The 27,493-nt window shown below is 43.6% G+C and overlaps 1 protein-coding gene across 5 annotated transcripts in view; it reads left to right on the forward strand.

Annotated features, from left to right (window-relative positions):
• The first annotated feature begins 542 nt into the window (after window positions 1–542).
• The window catches only part of LOC306933571 (kinesin-like protein KIF2A), a 67,296-nt gene continuing 40,345 nt past the window's right edge, over window positions 543–27,493 (forward strand). For 4 of the 5 annotated variants that reach the window (XM_079515841.1, XM_079515843.1, XM_079515842.1 and 1 more), the window contains exons 1-5: window positions 543–763; window positions 17,363–17,457; window positions 20,048–20,176; window positions 23,153–23,207; window positions 24,377–24,496. In XM_079515841.1, the coding sequence (XP_079371967.1) occupies window positions 703–763; window positions 17,363–17,457; window positions 20,048–20,176; window positions 23,153–23,207; window positions 24,377–24,496 (460 nt within the window). In that variant the 5' untranslated portion in view covers window positions 543–702. The remainder of the gene's footprint in view (window positions 764–17,362; window positions 17,458–20,047; window positions 20,177–23,152; window positions 23,208–24,376; window positions 24,497–27,493) is intronic. The other variant, XM_079515844.1, reaches the window with a different exon arrangement.

Genomic DNA, 27,493 nt, shown 5'->3' on the forward strand with positions numbered 1-27,493 from the left:
GTTTCTGAACTGCCCACAGCCCTCCTATGAGAGTGTGTGTGTGTGTGTGTGGGGGGGGCGTTGAATAGAAATGCAACTCTAATATCGAAACATGTTATATTAATATTTCCTAAGGTGCATGTATATTGTACAAGTGGCTCACACGAGAATCTGTATTATATTTTGTAGCGGACGTGCAGTATTTCCAATACCTTTACTTCTACTGCAGTACATGTCGGATCCAAATATTATACGTTTACTCCACTTTAGCTATGAGTTACTTACTTACTTTGCAGATTTTGATTATTATTAACAAAACATCAATGAAAATAGCCGAGCTACAAGCTTTACAAGATCCCTCCCTCCTTCTCTTCTTCCATTGTATTGTTTCTTGGGGAAAATATTTGAACACGATGGGAACTATTTGCACAAAAACTAATTTGCACCCACCTCTTTACTAAAACAACTGATGCGATAATATAGATTCCGATTCTTTGGTTTTATTTTGAAAGCAGAGAGCTTTATTTTGAAACCGGAAGTTATGTGGCTAACTCCGATCACAACTTGACGCAAATTTGAACAGAACACCTCAGTCTGCATCTTCCTCTGCGACTAAAAAAGAAAGACTAGACTGTCTGCCGCACACACAACAAGTACATTACACACACGTTTATAAAAACACTGCAGTCTTTAAAACTCAATATTTATTTAAAGTAATGTAGAATGGCGTGCGGTTTTGGGAAGATTGTCGTCGGTACTTATGTGGAAATAAAGCGCAGTGATGGTAAGTTATTGTGTGTGTTGTGTTAAGTTGTTAGAGGATCTTTGTTGACCGTTGGTGAACACAGCAACCGTTGTCGTTGACTGACTGACTGACTGTTGGCTAGCATTAGCGGCTACATTAGCATTATTAGCTGGGATGGATGGATGGGGCCCCGCCACCGGCTAAAACCGTTTTTAGCTCCAAAGAAAAGCCCATGTTAACGGACCGACGGACGGACGGGCGGCGGGGGGTTAGCTGGGTGGCTATAACCAAGCTAACGGGCAGCTTCTTGCGATTTCAATCCAATTCAAAGGAGCTTTATTGGCATACATGAGAAAACATACGTTTACATTATTGCCAAAGCAAGTGTCAACATATGATTAAAAAAATCAGTTAAAATGGGGGAAAAGTATGTACATTTGGGATGGTTGGAGGCTTGCTAGCAGGAGATTAGCAGAAGCAAATAATGCCGGCTCCGCAACAGTAAACTGTTTAATATGATCATTTTAGGGCGTCCCTTTCGCTGTTAGCATATTTTGTCCAACCCAGCTTCTTTGAGCCATGTCAGTGTGTGCCAGCTTGCTTAATAACTGGGACGTGGTGGTAGTTATAGGTATATAGCCATATTAGTTATGGTTTTAGTATAGCCCCATTTAATGAGAGAATGCATCAATGATGGACTGACTGACTCCACAAGTCACTTGCTGCAATACAGTAAAACAAATGTTAGATTTAAAAAAAATATATATATATATCACCTATGTATGTGTACATAGGCTGCCACACAGTGGTGTGTCCTGTAGTGTACTCCTGTACACAGAAAATCCACTACATACACAGTCTGTGTCTTTTAGCGAGTGATCCATTTTCCACTCTGTCTGGATGTAATTATGGGGCAGCAATAAGAATATTTTCAGCCACTGGATATGTCTGACTCGGTCAATCTGAAGATGAATGAATGAATGTGGCAGCGGTGGCCGAACGGATTGCGGAGCGGTCTTGATACCGGAAGGTCGCCAGTTCGAATCAGCGGTCCGACACGTTAAAATTACCACCGCTGAAGTGCCCTTGAACAAGGCATTGAACCACTACGATGAAATGTTCTATGAGCAGGGCCTGGCTGGAAACAAGTTCTTGAGCTTAGCCCAGATACCCTGGGTAAATATAGTAATCATTTCATTTCAATCATTCCACCACATACACCCGTTTTTTTGCCAGCTGTATAACCGATTGATTGAGCAGGTCTATGATGCATAAATGCAGAGGGCGTGGAGTCAGTCAGCCCCAGACCATTCCTGGGATCCTGGATGGATATCTTGGAAGATCATTAATATGCACAAGGCAAGGGAAGCACACAAATCTAACGGGCAGACATGAATCTAAAGCATCTTAGTTGGCTGTGTGCCTGACTGCCTGTTTATTATAAATGCATATATTAATTAGACCTATGGCACCAAGAAGATGCTCAATTCAGAACACAGGGAGGACTCTGAGGAGGCTTCCAGTCCTGTTTTTGGTTGTTATGGTGCATAAACACAACAGTCAGTCAGTTACATAACTGAGGAATAGACGAGGATATAATGGAGAAAGGGAGAGGCTGTTCATATGTCTTGTGTTCTCTTGAATGTCCGCTTTATTCTGCCTGTCCTGTCCGTCCTCTCTCTGGAGTGCTGTGCTCCAGGGCCCATGCCATGCACCCAAAGATCTGCCTGTGGAGTCTGTGGACTGCTGTGCTGTGCTGTGCTCCAGGGCCAAATGGCCAATGCCATGCAGCCAAAGATGAGCGCACGGCAGTTCACGTCATCCCCGCTGGCCACCCTGTGCTGGAGAGAGTATGTAGGAAAGAGCTGGAATACAGCAGAGGACTGTGTGCAGTAGTAGTAGCTCTAACCTACTAGGCCTCCTGCCTCTCTTGAAGCAAAATGTCACTTTGGTTGTAGAGGTTTTAGGTTGTGTAGTTGCCTACCTTGCCATGATGATCATCAGGGTTGCCCCTGTTGTTGTGTACTACTTTGTTCATTGTACTGTGGGTTTATGAATAGTCCTCCTGTTGGTGTAGCAGAGTGGCTCACAACCTCAAGCCTGATAAAGGCCTAAAAGTCTAATATCTCCCCTGAATCACAGGGATATCCCTGTTTGGATCAGTGGTTAAGATGTTGGCTTTCCAGTGAGTGTCACACTTTCCTGGGTACGATTCCCGGGCGTTGCAAGGGTGCCGTGAGGCGTGAACCTGTCATCCGTATCAGGTTTCCCCTAGAGAGGAGGTCAAAAGGGGGGTGAGTGTAGCAGAGTGGCTCACAAGTCACAAGAGCCACAATCTCAATACCCCCCCCCCCCCCCCCCCCCAATTGCAGTGATATCCCTTTAGCGCGAGTTTTAATTTGACTTGTTCTGATGTGCACTGTTTGAGCGAGAGACTAAGAGTGTTTTCTGAGGGGTGAGTTGGGGGGGGGGGGGTTGCACTTGCACCAGGGACATGGGCAAAGGGAAGCCAGATTTGGTTATTAAACCACCACCCCATCTGTTGTAGTGATTCTGTCTGTCTGTCTGTCTGTCTGTCTGTCTGTCTGTCTGTCATGTTGGCAGACAGTGTTGTTGTCCTCACATGTGTAAAGTCAAGGTATCCCCCCCCCCATTTTCCATAGTGTTGTTGATATCTACACTCTGAATTATTGTTGTGCTGCCGTCTGTAATATTAACAACTAGAATTGTGTCATCTTTGATATGGGGGGGCAAGGAAGAGCGCATTGTCATTAATTGTTGGTCTGTCTGTAGATATACTTTTTCTTGAAGGAATGTCACAGCCAGGGAGGCTAAGGAAAGAAACCACCACCATACTTAGTTGGTTTCATATATATATATATATATATATGAACTTGTAGGTCTGCTATTTTCTTTTAAATCGTTAAAATGTGCCTCTAATCTTTCAGAAAATTGTCATGATTTAGAAAACTTTTTTTTTAAATTTCGACGTCAGGCCTGATTGGGTTAAACTGGGTTATGATGTCGTTTAATCTTGATGGTGGTGGATTATTTGTTGCATTTACCATGCATACAACAGTGTGACTGACTTGTTTGCGTCTCTCTCTCTCGGAGGCTGTAGTAGAGTAGATTGTGAAAATAATATGTCTACATCTATACGTCATAGTGAGTGACATACTTTCTGGGACCGGTGCCTTTTGTCATTACAGTGGAACTGACGCTAGAGAAGAAGGCCTTTGTTATTGCTGTACTACTCAGGCTAAAGACAGCACAACCCCCACCTTGTTGTGCCACATCAGACAGATGGGAGATGTCTGTCACTCACTCAACTAAGTTTCAGTTTAAGCCGGGGCCAGGGCGCGGGCGCACGCACACGCACGCACACACACACACACACACACACACACACACACACACACACACACACACACACACACACAGTGACAATATTATGTTGACCCACCACCACCACTAGGCAAGGCCCAGATCAGTAGACAAGAAGCCACTGTGGCCCACTGGAGGAGGAAGTTGACTCTGTCTGACTTTGGATTTTCACTTCCGACGGACGTACAGGGAAACGAGATATGGGGGGGAGAGCGAGCGAGCAGTTAACTGTATGTCAATGAGATGAGACTGCTGCTGCTTTATCCATAGGTTTTAACCCATTTTGGGTTAAAACGCTCGCTCTGAAAGAATATATATTCAAAGATTTGCGCCACATTTTTCACGATTTTTCAAAAATAGCAGACCTTGTAGATCTGCTATTTTTCAATAGCTAAAGTATAACATAATGCTTAAAACAGGCTCTGACCACCACAACAGAGGTGTGTGTGTGTGTGTGTGTGTGTGTGTGTGTGTGTGTGTGTGTGTGTGTGTGTGTGTGTGTGTGTGTGTGTGTGTGTGTGTGTGTGTGTGTGTGTGTGTGTGTGTGTGTGTGTGTGTGTGTGTGTGTGTGTGTGTGTGTGTGTGTGTGTGTGTGTGTGTGTGTGAGACACTGATTTGAAAACTGTCAAGTGGCATTTCTTCCTCAGCCTAGTATGCATGCACAGTTTCACCACAATTGGATGCTGCTTTGAGGAGTTGTGGCGATTCGTACAAAGCGGGCTACTCCTGAAACTTTAGAGGCCAATCATAGCCAATCAGGATGGATTATGAGAAATCAAACAAACCCATCTTGATCACATGACTATGGAGAGCATGTGTACCGATTTGCGTGAAATTCGGATAAAATCTGAAAGAGTAATATTAGAAAATGTGTTTTACATATGTCGGCCTCCTTGTGGCGCTATATAGAGCAGATGTGAAAAATTCCAGGCAAAGGTTTTTCCTTGGCCTCTAGGGAGTGTGCATACAAAGTTTTACACAGATCCGTGCAGGTAGAGGTAAATACACTAATTGGCCAGTTATAGCGCCACCATGAGGCTGAGTTAAAAATGTTCCAATGGCATTTCTTCCTCGGCCTAGTGGGAATGTGCGTGCACAATTTCACAGAAATCACAACACATGATTTGCGGCATTTTGTTTGAAACCGTGCACTCCTGTGAACTTTGGTAGCCAATCTTAGCCAATCAGGATGGAGTCTGAAAAATATGACAGAACCGTTTCGTTGAATGGCTCTAGAGAGACTGTGTACCAATTTGCGTGATGTTTGGATCAATCAATCTGTAGGTGTACTGTCCAAAAAAATATTTTGCGCAAAGCGGCCTCCTGGTGGCGCTATAAGAGGCCAATGTGAAAACCTTGGGGTAGAGGTGCTGGAGATTAGCTGTCCACGGACGGACGGACGGACGGACACACACACACACGGACGGACGGACGGACGGACGGACGGACGGACGGAGTGCAAAACATACTCTCTCCCCATGCCTTCGGCCTGGTGGAGACAATTAACAGACTTTGGGTATTGTGGGGCATTGTGGTCCTCTGTATAATATCGGAATCGGTATCTCAACTTTATTTATCTAGCACATTTTACATGACTAGGTCAACCAAAGTGCTGTACAGGTATCGGCAGATATGACCCTGCAAATAATCGGAGATTGGATACCGGTCATGATTTCATAATCTGACACTGTCTGTGAACATTGTCAGGAATCTTGCCTTATCAGAAGATGTAAACTATGTTAGGTTGTCTACTATGTCAGTGTGCCACAAGATAAGTAAGTCCACGTGTACACTTAGGATTTTGTTTACCCACACTATTATTGCGGTACTGTATACAACTTGTACAAAAAGTTTAGAATTATTTTTTTTATCATTTACTAATAGCAGTACTTTGTGCACACTCATTTCCCAATAGAGCGTCGCAGTCCCGCCTCCTACCCTGGACCAGGAAATGAAACCCAATGCATTTTTCCCATAGACATTTCTTAAAGTATTTATTTAAAGACGGTTACGCCGCGGACAAAGCCAACTCGAGTCGTGACAACTCATGACAACACAAACAATATTTTGGACCAAACAAATAATTACAAGGAAGAAAAACAACAAAAAAAGTGTTGTAACCTGCCGTTTTTTTCTTCTTTCTAATTATTTGTTTGGTCCAAAATATTGTTTGTTGTCATGAGTTGTCACGACTCGAGTTGGCTTTGTCCGCGGCGTAACCGTCTTTAAATAAATACTTTAAGAAATGTCTATGAGGAAAATGCATTGGGTTTCATTTCCTGGTCCAGGGTAGGAGGCGGGACTTCGACGCTCTATAGAGAAGGTAAATTACATGTGCATGTGACGTGGATACTGGATAAGGCAGGAAATCAGGAATGACATGCCTTGTTTCTTTGTGGTACTCCCCCAAAACCCCAGTATATGTGTTTTGGTCCGTTATCTAATTTCTCACCTACCCTCTCCAAATAAAGGCTAACCTAGTATTTAACCACCCTTACGGATCCCATAATAAAGATTATTTTATATAGTAACATAATCTTTTGGAAGGAGCTGCATCCTCTTGGCGTGGTCGCTGCTTATGATTCTGGATCTCAACCGGGTTATTTATCATATTACTCACTCAATGTCTCGCCTATGAGAAAGCGCCCTCTGGCGTGATCACAGACACTTTAACCCATTCAGGCCTGACCTCGAAATTGAAAAAAAAAAAGGTTTCTAAATCATTTTCTGAAAGATTTGAGGCACATTTTAACGATTTTTCAAAAATAGCATACCTACAAGTTCATAGCGCGCGCCACCGAGTGGCGCGCTATGAGCTTGTAGATCTGCCATTTTTCAATAGCTAAAGTTTAACGTAACGCTTAAAACACCAAAAGGGGTTCCCGCCCCCAAAATGGGATAATAACACTTCCAGATAATGTATTGGAATGCTACGAAACAAATGGCACTTGGTGTCACATGGGTCGGACCACATCAGAAACGTGCTCCTCTGCAATGCAGGGACCTACCTCGGGTCACAGGCAATGTCAGACGGAGAGAGAGAAAAATGAGGCTGGCACGCAGAACTAGTGGCAAGCAAACGGACACCATCTATGGGAGCCTCAGCCAACCCAGGGCAAACCTTACCATGACGTTTAGCTAATGGTAATGGGCAATCAATGCCCGTGTGCAAGTTCAGATCAATTGCTCAACCCCACAGAGGAGAGCCATGCGGAACTGACTGGCTGTCGCTGACTGACAGAGGTTTCCTTCATATCATTTCAAATAGGGTAGGAGGTAGGAGACATTTGACCTGAGCCCTAGTCCAGAGACATGTATCTGTGTCTACTACTTAGTACTACTGCACCCACAGATGTGAACTAGCAAGTACTGGTGAGAGAGTATTTCCTTTTGTAAGAGTTACAGTACTTTCGGCGGTGGAAATTCAACTAATGTGACGGAAGGAAAAAACGAAGAAAAAAAGCAGTTACCTATGTTATAATTTGGAACAACTAAACCCTTCCTTCCCCAATATTTCCCATACTATACTAAATAGTATTCTCTTGCTGCTGCTTGAACCTAACCTGACTCCGCCAGATGGGGCAGCAGAGAGTACACTGGGTTCCCCCCTCCCATCTGGGAACTCTCAGGCAGACTTGATGCCCGGCCACAAAACGGCCTGGCCAATCAGCAGCAGCTAGAAGCTAGAAGCTGCTGCTAGAAGCTGCTAGAAGCTGCTGCTGGCGGAGTCAGGTTAGCTTGAACCCACCAGCTTGAACCCACCATTTGACAAACACAGGGATGCTTATTCATGTATGTATGATATACTGATGTATGGCTGAAGCTTTGAGGCAATGATGGGTTGATGTGATATGGTATTTTAACCTCCCAACATATCTACTGGTGTTGCAATGCTGTATCTACTGCAACAAGTATCTTGACTCCTACTAAGTGTTTGCTCGGTACAGTGTTCTGAGCTCTACTGGGATTGTCGTTATCTGGGTTATCATGTCAAACAAAGGACTGCTACTGTTTATCTGTTTTAATATTAGGGTGGTGTGGTCACCACTCACCACAAGCCAGCTGCTGTAACATTAAATGCAGACCTACAGTAAGAATACAAAGAAAAAGAAGCGCTGCATGCGTGGAATCTCAGAAAACAGATGCTCTTAGAGGGTTCAAAGTTTAAAAAGCCTTTATTATAATGGCATCAGCTTAGGCAAAAAGACAGTTTAAAAAACGTCAGACGCGTTTTCAGTTAAAGGACCACTTCACCACTTTTCAACTTATCTTCCTATAATTGGTCCTCACTAATGTTCATGATAAAATACCACCATTTTTCCTACTCAGTCTGTGTCTCATAGGAAGGCTGTGGGCAGTTCAGACACCCGTCCACCAGTGACATCATCAATGGTGAATCCAAGCTAATAGAAACTGCAGGCTTTCTTTTCCTGAAAAGTTGCAATGCAAAAGTTGAAGCCATCGTTCTCACGATAATACAAATCTAAATATAATTTAAAACAAATCTTGTTTAAGAAAAAATCTGCCTAATGATGATGTCACTGGTGGACGGGTGTCCGAACTGCCCAAAGCCCTCCTATGAGACACAGACTGAGTAGGAAAAAAATGGTGATGTTTTATCATGAACATTAGTGAGGACCAATTATGTGAAGAGATGTTGAAAAGTGGCGAAGTGGTCCTTTAAGCCTTCATCAGGGTCCAATAGTTAAGGTCCTTGGCTTGCAAACAAACTGAAGTGTTTGTTTCGGAAAAACATATTTATTTTTGCAATGTCATGCAAAGTTGCAAACCCTGCCCATAGTAACTACTACATTTAGACTAGAGGATAGTATGTATGGGTGTAATATATAGGCATAGGTTCCGACATACTAGCAGTCCGACAGTCATTAGTCCGACACCCTAACCCCTAACCTAACCCTGACCGCACGCGGGATGCAACGCATGTCGGACCAACATGTGTGTATGCTTAATAACAAAAAAACTGACCTTTTTTGATTACGGTACTTAGTTTCAACCAGACTTACAGTTAATTAATTTGATAAATGCATTGGATGACAATATCCATTTATTAAATGAATGATATCGCTTAATCAGGCTGCTGGTTATAAAGGTCCTTCTCCAGACAAAGAGCTCTCAGTACATGAACACAAGGGTCCACTTCCTCAATAAAGCAACCATCCTGCCTGCTAGCTTCTCGTCGTCTCACATATCAGATTCCTATCCTGCCATAGCCAGTCATAGTCTTAATTTTAATGTAGCTTTACTCATATTTTAGTCATCTGAAAAGTTTTAGTTTTAGTCTAATTTTGGTCGACTAAATAGTAAATATCATAAGATTTTAGGCGACTAAATCTACAGTGGATTATGTCGACGTTTTCTTTTATTTTGGCAGGCCTCGATGGCGTCGACGCATTTTACACTTGTTTGGTTGCATGCTGAAAATAGCCGATCCGCAAGCTCACAACGCGTCGTGAGCTTGTAGCTCTGCTATTTTCAGAGGGCAACACCCGAGTGCACCCAAACATAAAATGACTTGTCTTTTAGTTCTAGTGGATCTCTTCTCCACTAGTCCCCTCACTAACATGACTTCTGGCTGGTGTAGAACCGTTTTACGTAAATATGTTGTTTTACCCGTCTCTAAAACATCTGCCCTTTCCAGACCATGAATGCAGCATTTACTACAGTGAAATAAATGCAAATGCCACTCCTTTCCATGCCACATACCGGTGTGACAATTTAACTTGTTTCCAAGTCAAGTGGATCCCGACTGGTTTTGCGCGTTCACGAGCCGTCTTTCACAGATGTTGTTTCAGGAAGGGGCGGATCCAGGGGCGGATCCAGTTCAAAACCCTGGTGTTAGCCTATAGGGCAGTGAAAGGAACAGCTCCTTCCTACCTCCGGGCTATGGTCGATGCCTACACCCCTGCCCGACCACTTCGGTCTGCCACCTCGGGGCGACTGATTGCCTCGTCACTCAAGGGTCCTTCTGGCCGATCCACACGGTCACGACTCTTTTCTGTTCTGGCCCCACAGTGGTGGAATGAACTTCCCACTGATGTTAGGACAGCAGAGTCACTGCCCATATTTCGCCGCAGGTTGAAAACCCACCTCTTCAGGAAACACTACCCTTCCTCTCTGCCTGACCTACTTGTTGTTAACTAGTTGTACGAACGCTTGTTTTCTATTGTTGTATTGTTTATTGGATCTTGTTTAGTCGATACACTTAATTGTTTTAGCTCATGCTCATTTGATTTAGCTATTTTGTCTCATCTGTTTAAGGAAATAGGTAGCTGATATATTGCACTTTTACCTTAGCACTAGGTATACTCTTGGTTGCTTGTTTTTGCAGAAAATGCACTAAAGACTTCTGGTGATTAGTAGTTTTTGTTCCCTACCTATGTTGAATACACTTATTGTAAGTCGCTTTGGATAAAAGCGTCTGCTAAATGACTGTAATGTAATGTAATGTAATGGAGCTATTGTAGCGCCGGCCGCAGCTAGAAGAATATGCAAACCAAACGATCCCCGAGCCTACACTATCTTCTCCTGTTCTTTTCAATAAAGATCATTAAATACCCATCCGATTGTTTGTGGAATCTCACTTGTATGAAACAGTGACAACATGCACTTATACACAACACAACAGTTAGAATGATGAAAATAAAAAATAAATGAAAATATCAGTGTGTGTGGGATTCGAACCATCCTCGCAATGAACCAAAAAATACTTGAGGGGCTGTGCTCTACCCATCACGCTATGATGCACTGACAACTGCCGTAGGAAATGGTGTATTTGATCTTATATATGTGTGTCTGTCCAGGTGTTAACGTGACTCGTGTTTTTTTAATATAAGCGCTTCGTTGAACTGATCAATGACTGGCTGTAGAAACAAGTCAATGATGTTGGTAGTCACACCATGAAACAAACTCTTCTGTGAAGTCTGACAAATGCACAATAGCATATTAACGCTTATATTATTTGTTTGAAAACAGCGGAACACAGACAGTCACAACTTGACATGTTGCACTGCCTGCTAGACAACAGCAGGTGGTGCTGTTTTATGCTCTGCACAGTGTTATTTTCTCGATATTTACAAATGAAAAGATTAAATACGCTATTCTGCATTTGTCAGTCTCCAAAGAAGAGTTTGTGTTTCATGGTGTGACTATACCAACATCATTGACTTGTTTCTACAGCTATTCATTGATCAGTTCAACGGAGTGCTTATATTTGTTAAAAACCCAGAGTCACAAGACAACATGGCATGTTGTGACTATACTGTTCCCATGAGTTCACACCTGGACAGACACACATAAGATCAAATAGATCGTGTCCTACAGCAGTTGTCAGCTTATCATAGTGCGATGGGTAGAGCACAGCTCCCCCGATTTTATGGTTCATTGCAAAGACGGTTCGAATCCCACTTCCCACACTGATATTTTCATTTATTTTTATTTTTTATCAAGTGCATGTTGTCACTGTTTCATACAAGTGAGATTCCACAAACAATCGGATGGGTATTTAATGATCTTTATTGAAAAGAACAGGAGAAGATAGTGTAGGCTCGGGGATCGTTTGGTTTGCATATTCTTCTAGCTGCGGCCGGCGCTACAATAGCTCCGCCCCTTCCTGAAACAACATCTGTGAAAGACGGCTCGTGAACGCGCAAAACCAGTCGGGATCCACTTGACTTGGAAACAAGTTAAATTGTCACACCGGAAGGCAGTATTCAGGAGAATTGCTTTTTTTCCCGAAGTCTCCTGAACTTGGAAGTTGGAACACAGCATTTTGCGTTGAACAAATTTGTTTAGAAATCCATGTCGTACACACCGCATCTCCACTAGCTAAAGAGTGCTGGGTTGCGCCCCGAACATAGCTGTCCTACAAACTCTCAATGCGTCGCAGTGCGACGCGTCGTGAGCTTGTAGATCTGCTATTTCCGCTATTTTTGTCCAAAAGTGCCCTCTTGCGGGATTTCACCCCCTGCCCCTCTAAGTTCTAACACTCTCTGCTAAGAGCATCACTGCTGTTTGAATAATGCATAGCTGCGTTCAGGCCTTGGCTACAGCATGGGTGACAATGACAATGTGACATGATAGTCACATCTGACATCTCCATGTTGTCACGTTCTTTCTGTTTGAATTATGGATAGAGACAGAATAACAGAGCTGCGGTGCTCAGGCCTTGGACACAGCATGGGTGACAATGTGACATGGTGATATTCACATCTCCACCATGTTGTCACGCTTTTCTCTAAAACGTTCTTAACCAGAGTCGAGCCCTATTTTATACTTTAACCCATTCTGGGCGGGAACCCCTTTTGGTGTTATAACCCTTCTGGACGGGAACCCCTCTTGGGGTTTTGTACAGTATGTACAGTATTCAAAAATTAAAAATATTTGATGCTGGTATATAAATATTGAAGTTTTTCAGAAAACTTAGGTCAGGTTTTCAAGGCATTTTTAGAATCGGCCTCAGTCCAAAATGGGTTAAAGAAATGTTTAACACATCCACAAGCACAGTCGGGGAAAGAAAGAAACCGCGGTAATGAACCGGCGATATTGCGGTTATTGCACCCAGCCCTATCTGCTATTTTTTTGAGTGGTGTAAACCACTCCAACAACTGGCTTTGTTAGTTTACGTGTCCACGTGTTTGTTCGTACCAAAAAAATGAGCATGGTTGCTATGGTCACTCAGTTCACACGGGTGTGATTTCATTACGTCAGACCACAGCTGATCAGGCTATATAATACCTTACACCACTCAGTTCACACGGCCCGGGTGTGATTTTTTTTAATAACCAACCAACGTGCTATGTTTATCTAGCTACAATCTAAAATGACACGGATGCTTTCCTGGTTTTATGAAGCTACGGTCTGAGATGGAGGGCATTGTAATCGCCACATAATATATAAGCTCAATATCAATAATATTGATTTAATGTAATTGACATTGTACACATTTGATATGAATATGATGCCCACTACTAGCAGCCCTCCCGGGCTTTAGGGAGGCGGCCTGGCCGGCTCAACAGCTGGTGGGATTACAGTGCGCTGACAGGGAGTCGTTAAAGGTTACACCACCACCAGCTGTGTGTGCCTCTATTCCCACTGATGCTGTCAAGCAGGTGCTGATCAGAACCTAATAGAGCGTCGCAGTCCCGCCCCGCCCCTCCCCCCCAGGAAATGATTCCCCATTAATTTTCCTCATAGACATTTCAAAACGTATTTATTTAAAGGACTACTTTTAGTTTTTTTTCAACCAAGGTTCATGTTTTAGGTTGTTATTAGAGAAAGTAAAAGGTGAGTGTATTTTTGAGTGGTGTAAACCACTCCTACAACTGGCTTTGTTAGTGCAGAAAAAATGAGCATGGTTGCTATGTTCACCCTGTTCACCCGGGTGTGATTTCATTACGTCAGACATGATTTTTGAGTGGTGTAAACCACTCCTACAACTGGCTTTGTTAGTCTGTGCAGAAAAAATGAGCATGGTTGCTATGTTCACCCTGTTCACCCGGGTGTGATTTCATTACGTCAGACATGATTTCATTACGTCAGACAGGCTATATTACACCACTCAGTTCACACGGGTGCTTTCTTTCATTTTAGGGATTTTAGCTGTTTTTGACAGGGGGCGGGGGCATTCGAGCATGGGGCTAAATATGTATTTCTTTACAAAATGTTATAGCGATTTTTATTATTTACTATAGCCCTACTAGACCCCAATAAATTACATCTGGCCACAAAAGATCACAGGATCTACTGAATGTGTCAAACTGACATATTGAGCCTATGACACAGTGTGGCTTCCCCCCCAGTAGGCTACCTTCACATTCAGTAGATCCTGTGATCTTTTGTGGCCAGATGTAATTTCTTGGGGTATATAGGACTATAGTAAATAATAAAAAAAGAAATCGCTATAAAATTTGGTAAAGAAATACATATTTAGCCCCATGCTCGAATGCCCCCCCTGTCAAAAACATCTAAAATCCCTAAAACGAAAGAAAGCAGCAAATGAAAAAAAATGAACACTCATCTTTTAGTTTCTCTAATAACAACCTAAAACATGAACCTTGGTTGGAAAAAACTAAAGTTGTCCTTTAAAGACCTTTTAAGCCTCATACAAAGTCAACTCTTGTCGTGACAAATCATGACAACAAACAACATTGTTTTGGGCCGAACAAATAATTAGAAAGAAGGAAAAAAACACTTTTTTTGTTTTTCTTCTTTTGTAATTACCATTGTTTGGTCCAAAATATTGTGTTTGTTGTCATGAGTTGTCACAACTCGAGTTGGCTTTGTCCGCGGCGTAACCGTCTTTAAATAAATACTTTTTGAAATGTCTATGGGGAAAAATGCATTGGGAATCATTTCCTGGGCCTGGCGTCGTCATGAAAGGGGGCGGGACTGCGACGCTCTATTAGGGGTGGGAAGAATCCGGAACTGCAGGCACTGGGTCCAACAACATTGAGGAACCGTCAAAGTCGTACGATTTGTCACACACGTTACCGCAGTGAAATTTGTTCTCCGCATTGGACCCATCTCTTGGAGCGGTGAGCCGCAGCCAAGGAGCTGCAGCGTGCGCTGCGCTCGGGAATCATTTGATTAGTAGATTTGAGCCCCAATCAAACCCATTGATGCTGAGTGTCAAGCAGGGAGGCATTGGGTCCCATTTTTAGTCTTTGGTATGACCCGGCCGGGGATCGAACCCCGACCTCCAAGTTTCAGGGCGGACACTCTAACCACAAGGCCACTGAGCTGGCCACCGCCATCGGTTCCATCGCATTTAGGAACCGTTTCCGAAGACTGTGTTGATCACACTGTGAGAGCTGCCGGCTGGTATAATAATAATAATAATAATGCAGAAGGCCCGGCCGCCCATTGTGCGGAGGTTCGGTGCGGGGGACGGGGAGAAGATGGGTGTTGGAGGAGCGTTTTCATGTGTCTGCTGGCCTATTCACAGTCCAGTTTTCGGCGAGGAGGTGACCCGGTGGTTAGTAAAAACAGTGTCGTGTGAGCGGTGACCACCGTGGCGTGACGCCATGCTGTTGTTTCCGGTGGTCACCTCTTCACCGAAAGCTGGTCTATGAATTGGCCTTTAAGGCTCATACATAGTCTGGATTTTCGGTGATGAGGTGACCACCGCTCCGGTGGTGAGCTGACCACCGGAGCTGAAATAACGTTGAGCGGTGGTGAGTAAAAACAGAGAAGGGCTGGAGCGGTGGCGGTGGTTTGCTCTTCACCGCGGCTCGTGACGTCATGTTGTAGTTCGGTGGTCACCTAACCACCGAAAATCCAGACTATGTATGAGCCTTTAGTCTGCTCTGTGCTGCACAATTACAATAAAGGTGGTTCTCAAAGTTACAAGTTTTACGGTAATTTCAAAAGGACCACCAATTACCCTTGAGAGTGTGTATACTCCATGTAGATCCATTTGTGCACTGTCGGAGTTACAGACCTGTCGGGGACCATTTGGAATAGGAATGCCGGGAATCGAACCTGCGACCTCATGTTCCCCAGGTAGCCTCTACCCTTTTTGTCTATGGCGCGGCCTATACAGGCTGAGGCTGAGGCTGAGCTGAAGCTGTGCTTTCTTTTCTTACTTCTGCCATGGTTGATGCCTAAGTTCCTTGCATGGTTTCCTCTGCCATCGGTGTTGTGTGTGTGTGTGTGTGTGTGTGTGTGTGTGTGTGTGTGTGTGTGTGTGTGTGTGTGTGTGTGTGTGTGTGTGTGTGTGTGTGTGTGTGTGTGTGTGTGTGTGTGTGTGTGTGTGTGTGTGTGTGTGTGTGTGTGTGTGTGTGTGTGTGTGTGTGTGTGTGTGTGTGTGTGTGTGTGTGTGTGTGTGTGTGTGTGTGTGAGAATGTGAAATAGATTGTAAAACTCTTAGATAGAGGCACTATATAAATGCAGTCCATTTACCGTTCCTGTGTTGTTGCTCAAGCACGGCACATTGGTTCTGTTGAAGCGTTTGTCTTGTGACTCGAGCACATGCATGCATCACACAAACGGATCTTTTATGGGCCGCAGTCTGGCCTACAGTTGTAGGGCTTGCTTGTACAAGGCGGGGGTTATTATTATACTGCCGTTCATTTGCAGAACATGTAGGGCTTGTACAAGGCGGGGGTTAGACTACCGTTCATTTACATTTTGGAACTTGGGTGAATTTTCATTTACAGTCTGGTGTCCATATTATTTAGTTTTTTTTAGGGGGCATGTCATTCTAGGTGATCCACAAGCTGGCAATGTGTCACAGTGCAACCTTGTAGATCAGCTATGTTCACTATTTTCCTTTTAAATTTGAACTTAAAGCTGCTATAAGCAATAATATGCAGTGATGTAAATATATTTTCAATGTAATGAGTCACCGGGATGCAGGGATGGTCTTTTAGAATGAGTCCCAGGGACATTTTATGAGTCCCACTTCAACGACGTTAGGAGTCATATTTTTACAAATTGCAGCATTTAACTCTCATTTCATTTTATATGGTTAGAATGTGGTTATATGCATGTAGAAAACGGAATAAGAAATGATTATTATGAAGCTAGCAAAATAAAATAGAAAATAGAAAAAAAAACATAGTACAGTAGTACAGTAGTGCATCCCGTGGATGCAAAGGTCATTGTTTTATTACGTCCCTTAACTATACACTGCGTTTTGGGATGCAAAATGCATTTTAATCTCTGAATATGTCAAAATTGTAATGACCTTTTTATTTTTATTTCTTTTTGGTATTCAGACAGCCAACAATGGGTAAAACGCTTCCAAAAACAATTTAGTCTCTGTGACTACAATTAGGGGCCACAATCTGCATTCAAAGATTTTCCTAGAAGCTTTGTCATTGGTCGATTAGCACATTCCTGATTGGTTAGTCATTTCGACCGGGGTTTTTTTCGACCAATGACAAAGCTTCTAGGAACATCTTTGAATGCAGATTGTGGCCCATAGATGTGTCTCAGAGACCAATTATTTTGGGAGCGTTTTACTCATTGCTGGCTGTCTGAATACGAAGAAATAAATTAAAAACAAAGACACCACTCGCTCAGTGGTGTCTCACGTGGCTCAAGTTTAGGGCCCGCCGCGGTCTAGTCCATTAATATATTTAGGTCTAGTCCGCAGTTGTAGGCGAAAGGCACTTCCGTGTTGGCCACAGAAGCGGGCCGTGGTTTTAAGCACAACCCGTGTAGGGTTTAGAATGTCGCGACTGACACACCTGAGTAAGCGGCGTGTGTGTGTGTGTGTGACTCCTCCCACAGGGCGCATCCACCAGGCGATGGTGACCTCGCTGAACGAGGACAACGAGAGCGTCACGGTGGAGTGGATCGAGAACGGAGACACCAAAGGGAAAGAGGTAAAAGAAACCTAGCCTGGCTAGGGTCGGGCACCATTGACCTTTTGCAGACCGCGGCCATCTTGCCATCAGAGTTTGGAAGCACTCGTTTTCAGCAAAGCAACGTCCTGCTGCCTCCTGTATTATGTGCTAATTCAAAACAGGTGGTACACAGCTGGGCAGTTGAGTGATATCTAACGAGCTCTTCCAAACTCCAGCACTTAGATAGATAATCACCTGCAAGGACAGAAAGTAGCTCATAACATGTCTACAGTGGATTATTATGAAATCACTCAACAGGATAGAAAGATAATAATTCAAGCTTTTCGTACAGCTGCAATGTTGGTGAGTTTGACATTGTTTAATACATTCAGATAGGACTTTTCTGTTTGGATGAATGGGCTGTCTATGGGAAGTTGCACCTAGTTAGCACCTTGCCATTAACTTATGGTAAGATGGCCGCGGTCTGCATATGGAGAATTGGTAAGAGCTGGAGAAATCAGAAAATGACCGGGGGGGCCAATCGGTGATTGCGTTTCACCGGCTGTCCGTACAACAGTGAAAAGCAGCCTCTGATTGGTTCATGTGTATATATGATGACGTAACATTCATGCTGCAGTACTTTCAAAACAGCAATGGCTGCCCTCAACGCAACAAGTTTTAAAGTTTCCACAGAAATGATAAGAACAGCAGTCATTTCAGATATAGACTCTTAACATATATCCCACATATCTCGCTCACGTAGAAAGTAGAAACAGACCCTTGTTGTTTTTAGCGTGGTATCGTTCGTGTGGTGATGTCGGCTTTTTGTTACGCTGATTGGCTAGATGGGTCTGTCTGTCAAGGCAACTACTAACGCCCACTTTTCATGCTGCCAATGGGCCCGACCCCAGACTCTGCGGTATGCAGGGAGAAAGCTTCAGTGAATCCCCGCTATGAGGCTCGCATACACCCGCCTTCTAATGAGAGCGCAAAATCTGTCTTGGAAGAGCCACCCATCGACTAATCTAATATACGGTAACCTTCCCCGTGTTTCTTCACTAGTCCAGTCCAGAAGAACACAGTTTGCCGAGCTGACAATGAGGTTATATCTTCCCTTCTTCTCTGGAGTCCTGCCTCAAAGCAGACCAGAGGTAGAAAACTGTCGTTCCCTGATGTCATTGCTAGGGACAGACACATGCATCAGTAAGCAGGATCTGGGGGTGGCAATGAAGGACAGGGAAGCCTGGCGTGGCATTGTGAAATCCATGATCTCGACCGCGGTCGAAAAATGATGATGATGATGAGGCTGGCCAAGCCAGGCTAGTAAAAAAGTCGTGTGCAGTCTCTTAGCACAGTGCTTCTCAAACTTTTTCATGTCAAGGACCCCCACATTGACACTCCTTAGCCCGCGGACCCCCATTAGAAAATATACACCAAGGACCCTCCATAAGAGAAGATTTTTACGGCTCTAGCAGTGATTCTCAACCAGTTTAATTTCAAGGACCCCAGGTTTGACCTGAATTAGGCTACGGGCCCCCATGTAATGGCATTTATATCTCTGTAGTGTAAAATCAAGTTGTACACTCGTGAGTTACAGACCCATAAGGGTCCATTTGGTTTTCTAAGTATCATTTAGCCGGGGACCCCCTGGAACTCTCTCAAGGACCCCTAGGGGTCCCTGGGCCCCACTTTGGGAACCACTGTCTTAGCAAAACCACGCATGAATAATGCATATCTGGAGAGACGTTCAGGAGACACTGTCAGTCAGCCAAGTCCAAGTGCACACATTGTTTAACATCTCAGCCTGATGACAGCCTCTCCACCCTGACGCACACACGTCACGCTGCCAGGGGTCTGTGACTGGAGTCGCATAGACATCTTGAGGTCAGGATATATATTTTTAAAGAAATGGACTCTGTGTCCTCTTAACACTTTGGCTACTATTCACGATTTGCCCGAGCTAATTAATTGTGGAACACTTTTGCTGCGATTCACGAGTTGCCCGAGTTGTGTTTTCATTGTTTAATCCACGTTTTTAATCATTTTTAAGTCATACGGGCAATCCTACCGGACAGAAAGTGATACGAGGCGCGTTTTGATGACGTCATCCGACGTGCAAAGGGTTATGGGAAATTGAGTGCCTGTTGTATAGCAGCGCGCGGCTGCCCCGTCCTGCCTGTTGCTGTGGTCGGCACTTTGGAATATTTTTCAACACTACAACAAGCGATTACACCGTTTTAAAGTGGATTTTCATGACTAGCAACTCAGCGACGATCAGTGCACTGGCTGCTCTAAGGCAACTTTAAACATATAGGAAGTCTAGCCTGGAAGACGCTCGCTTAATCCCGGCATTAAAACTGTTAACAATACGCATGCCAAGTTTGAAGTCGGGATATGCTGGTGAGTGACACACTCGTATATAGATACTGTACATATACTATAGAAGGAATTATATTATTAGACAATCATACAACACCCTTCAAAAACACTGGTGTTTTGATTTTGCTACAGAAACGGCTGTGATATCTGTGGCTGTTTATCTTTATCTTTACGATTGAATACACTGGGGTTATCGGTGTCTGTAATGATCAAAGTTCTGTGTCGATCAAGGTCTCCTCTCTCTGAACAGATCGACTTGGAGAGTATATTTTCTCTAAACCCAGATGTCGCCCCGGATGAGGAGATCATCCCGAGCCCCGAGACCCCACCGCCTCCCACTCCCGCCGCCTCGGTTAGTAAAATCAACAAAATTGCAAAGGTAAGAATACGCCGCAGTATCTGTCCAGGTATAGCAGTTGCTTTGGTAACCCCCTCTCCCTCACAATTCAATTCAAATGAGCTTGCTTCATTGGCATGAGAAAACGTACGTTTTACATTGCCACAGCAAGTGTCAAAATACAATAAAAACTGTTGAAAGAAATGGGGAAAGTATATACAGTTTGAGGAGGTACCGCATTGGGTAAACAGAGCTATGTCACATTGCGTCGTTATACAGTTGGAGGCCATCGATATTGTCCTTTTCTTTTTGCTGAGGTTTGCGTGATCTGCGCAAAAGGACAGTTAACCCATTTTGGGTGGGAACCCCTTTTGGTGTTTTAAACATTATGTTATAATTTAGCTATTGAAAAATAGCAGATCTACAAGCTCATAGCGCGCCACTCGGTGGCGCGCTATGAGCTTGTAGGTCTGCTATTTTAGAAAAATCGTGAAAATATTTATTTCAGAAAACAGAGCATTTAGAAGGATTTTTTCAAATTGAGGTCAGGCCTAAATGGGTCAAATGATAAGGGACAATATCGGTGGCACCCAACTGTATACATGTTATACAGGGTATAAAGCTTTGAATAACGGCTATCTTTTTTTTTTTTTAATGTTTTTTTGTGGCTTTCGCCTTTATTTTATATATTTTATGGAGGGACAGACAGTAGGCTGACAGGAAATGGGGAGAGAGATGGGGCGGGGGGGGGGGGGGGGGGAGACATGCAGTAAAGGCCGTCGGGATCGGGAGTCGAACCCGCGGCACACTGCCAGACTGGATTACCAGCCAAGGTGCCTGGCCCACTGAGCCATGGCCCAGGCCAAATAACAGCAATCTTTTGCAGTCACTTTGGGACCAATAGCGGCATTCTTTCTCCCGACTATTTGAATAGTATACAAAAAAAAAAGTTTTTAAAGGTAACGGCTTTGTTTACATGTGCAGTATGTCTAGTACAGTTGGGTGCCACCGATATTGTCCCTTATCATTTGACCCATTTAGGCCTGACCTCAAAATTTTAAAAAATCCTTATAAATCCTCCAGTTTTCTGAAATAAATATTTTCACGATTTTTCAAAAATAGCAGACCTATGAGCTTGTAGATCTGCTATTTTTCAATAGCTAAATTATAACAATGTTTAAAACACCAAAAGGGGTTCCCGCCCAAAATGGGTCTTTTTGCGCAGATCACGCAAACCTCAGCAAAAAGAAAAGGACAATATCGATGGCCTCCAACTGTACGTACGTATGTCTACTCTGTGTAGCTAGTAGTCCTTAGGGTGGTTGTATTCCATCGGCTAACCTTATTTTATCGCCACAGTTCACAAATCTTGCTGCTGTGTTGTTGCACATTGTTGTGTTTCTCCCAATAGGTATGGGAGTTTTTTTTTGTGTGTCGTTGGTCATAGTTTCAAACTCAATTTGGGTGTTTGTAATCTGTGGGAAGTATGTGTCTCTTGTTTTAGTGGGCAGGTGGTTAGAAAGTGTAGTTTCCAGTCCACATTTTGGGTGCATAGTCTGTCTAATTCCCTTGGGAGCGCTAGACTAAAATGTTAGGAAGGGACTAGTGGACAAGAGATCACTAGTCCTTTTACAATTAGTTGCATGCTGAAAATAGCAGATCTACAAGCTCACAACGCGTCGCGCTGCGACACGTTGTGGGCTTGTAGATCAGCTATTTTCAGCAAGTGAAAGGCTGTCTGTGGCAGCCTTTCTCTATTCTCCATCCTCACATGGCTTTGCTTGACCCCACAGAGCAGCTATAATTAAGGACGACTCGTGTAGAATGCTTGATTGCAGCTAAACTGCTTTGTCATGCCAAACCGATGGCATGGCTCCACTTGGCGCGGACCTCGGTACTGAGAGTGTTGGATCCTCTTAGGTAAAACGGCCAATTGGACCGCAGTATTTGTGTTTGTCTCGCAAAGATTCCAGAATTTTGCACAGGCAGCACATAACTTTACACCTCGCCGCTGTCCGGGCAGGAACCAGCTAACTCAATTCATTCCGGATTTTTAATTTTAAAAAAGTGCTTCTGACAAAACCACTTGAGCTAACTCCATTGGACCCTCAAACTGTCCGCTAAAGCAGCTAAGCTCCACCACCGCTCCCTCTCTCATGAACGTAATGGACAATACATAAAGTCACAATACCAACTTTGATGAGGGAGTATTGCTTTGTTTTGGTTTGCGCCCGACAGCCAGAGATATGGTGCTATGGTCCTCCTGTGCCCATACCCGAGGCGTGGTTGGCGAAAGGGCCTTTCTGTGTGGAGTTTGCATGTTCTCCCCGTGTCGGAATAACGTGTTCCTCCTTCCACGCGCTACGTCCGGCCTCCTCATGCATAGAAGGAAGCATGAGGTCAGTCCGCTGCCCCCCCCCCCCACGTTGGCAGAGGAGGTGTAGCGTCCAGAATTACATTAGATAATTGACACTGAGTGAAAAAATGGGTTACAAAATCGTGGGATAAAAATGTAAGAGAAAATAAATTACCTTTTTCACAAATCTTCTCTTCTGGGGGAAGAGAAGGCCCTACAGATTTTAGAAGGCATTTAACGGGAACCCCTTTTGGTGTTGGCATCATATTATGCTTTAGCTATTGAAAAATAGCAGATCTACAAGCTCATAGCGCGCCACCGAGTGGCGCGCTACGAGCTTGTAGGTCTGCTATTTTTGAAAAATCGAAGAACGACTGACATAGAAACATAGCTTTTTCAGAAAACTGTCAGGATGTAGAAGACGTTTTTTAGAATCTGATCTCAAGTCAAAATGGGTTAATATAATGACTAATATAAGTACACAACACACAGGGAGCACACACCGCAGGACATTCAGACCGCAGGATCATACGTTTCAAAGCAAGTGTCTAGGTACAACGTGACATTGACAAAATGAATCGACATTTCAAATGTGTAGAAGATGATGATGATGTTATTGTAATTTCAATATTGGAGTTTGTGTTGTGGTTCTTCTCTTGCAGAACCGTCGTACAATAGCACCGTCTAAGAGTGAAGCTCCATCCAGAGATAACAGAGGTATAGCGTTCGCCTCATCTGCTTGTATTGAATTCATCTAAAAGAGACTTAGACCAGTGTTGATTTCGTCGGCTGAGACGAAAAATGTTCGTCGACTACCTTTTTTTCGCTGACGGAAACTAAATGAAAACTAAGCTATGATGACTAAAACTAAGACTAAATATACTGATAATTTAATCAACAAATAAAAACTAGACTAAAATGTTATGAAGGGACAAGAGATCCAGTATAAGTCATTTTACACTTGGTTGTATGCTGAAAATAGCTGATCTACAAGCTCACAACACGTCGCGCTGCGACGCGTTGTGAGCTTGTCGATCGGCTATTTTCAGTAAGTGTAAAAACAGTCAATACGACGGCATCAAGGCCCGCCAAAATACATGTTTGTCGACCAAATCAACTAGACTAACACTAAAACATTCCAGGTGACTGAACACTAAATGAAAACTATTGAAGAGACTAATGACTAAAACTAAAATAAAAATTTGCTGCCAAAAACAACACTGTACCAACTGTAATGCATCAGTGATTGTGTTCCTCCAGTGTGGACTGTGTTCAGAGAAATGGCCGGGGCGACTGGATTGCCGAGTGGTTTATTTTTGTGTGTGTGTGTCGCTTTTTTGATCGCCTTTATGAAATGCGCCGATCAGCGACGCATTCAGACTGTACGACGCGTGGAACCGTCATAGCTAATCCAACCGATGGATCCTAGCGCTTTTTCATTGATTTATCAAACGAAAGAAAAAAACAGTATTCTGATTTTGTTTTTTCTCTTTTTTTGGGGGGGGGGGGGGGGGGGGGGGGGGGGGCCTATCCTCCTTGCTGTTCGCGCATGCGCGTTCTGCCGTTCACTTCCTTGTTTAGCGCTCAAAAAGTAAGGCTCGTCTCTCCTAATCTAGGCAGCTCTCCGTGGTTTTGACCGGATGGGTATACTTCTGTCTTCATTTCTGACTTCAGCATGCCTCTCGTTTAAAATACTAACGCTTCTAGAGAGACTTTATCGTACTGATCGCAAGGTAAGCAAGCAACATTATTGCCTCCCGGTTTTTGTACGAAACGAATAGGGGGGGGTTGGTGGTGTTTCAGAGTTTCTATTTTGAAAGAGATCCCGGCGCTGATTGTGTTAATTAGACTCTTGCTTGTACTGTGGTGTTATCGTCGTTTGTTAGTGGTGGTGACCCGAGCCAGACCGCCGCCCCCGCAGCCTGAGCCTACACCCCCTCCCCCGGCACCCATCCAGCAACCCGCACAGCCAACACAGGCCCAGACAGCACAGCAGCTCCAGAATGGTACGTCATGTTCATATGACCTGTCCTAGGGCCATGATAATGTGTGTGTTGCAATGTTTCTGTCATGTTCATATGACCTGTCCTAGGGCCATGATAATGTGTGTGTTGCAATGTTTCTGTCATGTTCATATGACCTGTCCTAGGGCCATGATAATATGTGTGTTGCAATGTTTCTGTCATCTTCATATGAGCTGTCCTAGGGCCATGATAATATGTGTGTTGCAATGTTTCTGTCATCTTCATATGACCTGTCCTAGGGCCATGATAATATGTGTGTTGCAATGTTTCTGTCATCTTCATATGACCTGTCCTAGGGCCATGATAATATGTGTGTTGCAATGTTTCTGTCATCTTCATATGAGCTGTCCTAGGGCCATGATAATATGTGTGTTGCAATGTTTCTGTCATCTTCATATGACCTGTCCTAGGGCCATGATAATATGTGTGTTGCAATGTTTCTGTCATCTTCATATGAGCTGTCCTAGGGCCATGATAATATGTGTGTTGCAATGTTTCTGTCATCTTCATATGACCTGTCCTAGGGCCATGATAATATGTGTGTTGCAATGTTTCTGTCATCTTCATTAGGGCTGGGTGCAATAACCGCAATATCGCCATACCGCCGGTATACAACGCATACCGCGGTATCGGGTTCGTTACCGCGGTAAAAAAAAAAAAAAAAACATTTTTTTTTTTTTTAAGTTTTTTTTGTCCGTGCTGTTCTGGCGCCCTAGGTTCTAACCCTAACCCTAGTTCTAACCCTAACCCTGGGTTCTAGGCCTAAGTGCATATGGTTGATATGAAATAAAGTGTATCATAATAAACAGTGAGGCTCAGTCAGTCTAATCATATGCCAGCAACACCAGAGGGAGTTCAACAAACCATGTGCAACCCAGATTCGGCACAAACAAGTATTGATTGATTGATTGATTGAACTATTTATTAACAGTTTGCAGAATTACAGTAGCCTACATTTCAAGCACAACTCAATACAAAGACTGTTAACTGCGAGTGGACGACCCAATAAAGCATTACACTTGTTTACAAGAGGGTCCACCTAAATTAATTTCACTCCTACGCCACAAAAATGTGGAACGCCCTACCAACTGTCATTAAGACATGTAAATCCCTTGACTCCACCCACCCCTTTTCCCCCTCACTGTATATGTTTTTCCCCCTTTTTACCTCCTTTATGATGATTTCCTGTTTTTGGCTTTATAGAAGTGTATAGTGTACAAAATGTTATGATGAATTGAACAAGGAGCGGGGGGGGGGGGGGGGGGGGGGGGTAATTATCGCCATACCGGCGGTATGGGGGCCGACAATAACCGCGGTAATAAAAATCCCATACCGCCCCAGCCCTAATCTTCATATGAGCTGTCCTAGGGCCATGATAATATGTGTGTTGCAATGTTTCTGTCATCTTCATATGAGCTGTCCTAGGGCCATGATAATATGTGTGTTGCAATGTTTCTGTCATCTTCATATGACCTGTCCTAGGGCCATGATAATATGTGTGTTGCAATGTTTCTGTCATCTTCATATGAGCTGTCCTAGGGCCATGATAATATGTGTGTTGCAATGTTTCTGTCATCTTCATATGAGCTGTCCTAGGGCCATGATAATATGTGTGTTGCAATGTTTCTGTCATCTTCATATGAGCTGTCCTAGGGCCATGATAATATGTGTGTTGCAATGTTTCTGTCATCTTCATATGAGCTGTCCTAGGGCAGTTGGTTCCCAAACTTGTTCATGTCAAGGACCCCCAAAATGATACTCAATGGCCTCATCTTCATTTGACCTGTCCTAGGGCCATGATAAAGTATGTGTAACCTGACCTCCTGGAACAGCCCTGGTCCTAATAGGCGGCCCCTTTTCCACCAAAATAACTTTGATTCTAGAACTGGTTCCATTCTTTTTTTGTTTTTTTAAACAATATATTTATTGCATTTTCCTTTTTTGAGGGGCACTAGCCCCTCCTATATACAGCTTTTGTCCCCACGCATCTCAATGTATGTCATTGACAATGAAAGGAGAAATTAGGTCAAATGTCCGCCAAATCTGCACGTAAATTTAACCAACCAATCACATGAATTCAGTTGTTCATGAGATGATGTATGATGATGTATAATGATAAGAGCGCCCCTCACTTTTTTTACAAACAAACAAACTGTACAACAGAACAATACCATTATCTTAAAAAGGAGATGGCTGCTAAATGTTTCATCTGGTTGTCACTAGAAAGCCACCTTTTAGAAATGACAGAAGTTCTTAATGAATACAATGGAGTTTAGTGGTAACTGGTAAGGCACTGCTATGGTTAGGTTTAGGCATGGATTTGGTGTGATTTAAAGGGACACTTAACTCTTTTTGCAAAAATATATATGTTAATGACGTTTAGAAGATTTAGAACACATTCCTGGGGGTCTTTGTGTGTGTAATTTGTGGTTTTAGATATATTAGATTTTATCAGTGAGCCCAGTGTCTCTGATGTCATGGACACTGGGCTCACTTACTTCCTGGACTACAATTCCCAGAAATGCTTTGGTGCACTGCTCCTCCTTGTGGATAGGGGGGGGGGAGCTGTTTTACTGAGGCCCAATCCCAATCCACTCCCTTGCTGACTCAATGAGCCCTCACTGATTTAGCTGCGCGTTCATGTGAAGTCTGCGAGGGCTTGAGGGATGTCCCATTTGAAATCGGTAAGTCAGTGAGGGCTCAGCCCCGCCCCTTTATGTGCCCTTTGCCAAAGTCAGCATCGATGCTGACTTTAGCTGACTTTGGCAAAGAAATGACCCACAGTTCATAGCGTTACCAGGGGAATGAGGGGGATCCTCTGAACGTCAATCATTTAACTATGCAAATTAGTTATGTACCGCGGTTAGAATGTCAACAAACACTCAAAGGGAGACGGAATGGAAGGATAGGCTATATATTTAATAACAATAACAATAATAATAATAATAAGGGAAACATGATGAGAAATGACTAATGAGC

Source organism: Electrona antarctica (assembly GCF_951216825.1).
Source record: "Electrona antarctica genome assembly, chromosome: 12".
In the NCBI taxonomy this organism is placed as follows: Eukaryota; Metazoa; Chordata; class Actinopteri; order Myctophiformes; family Myctophidae; genus Electrona; species Electrona antarctica.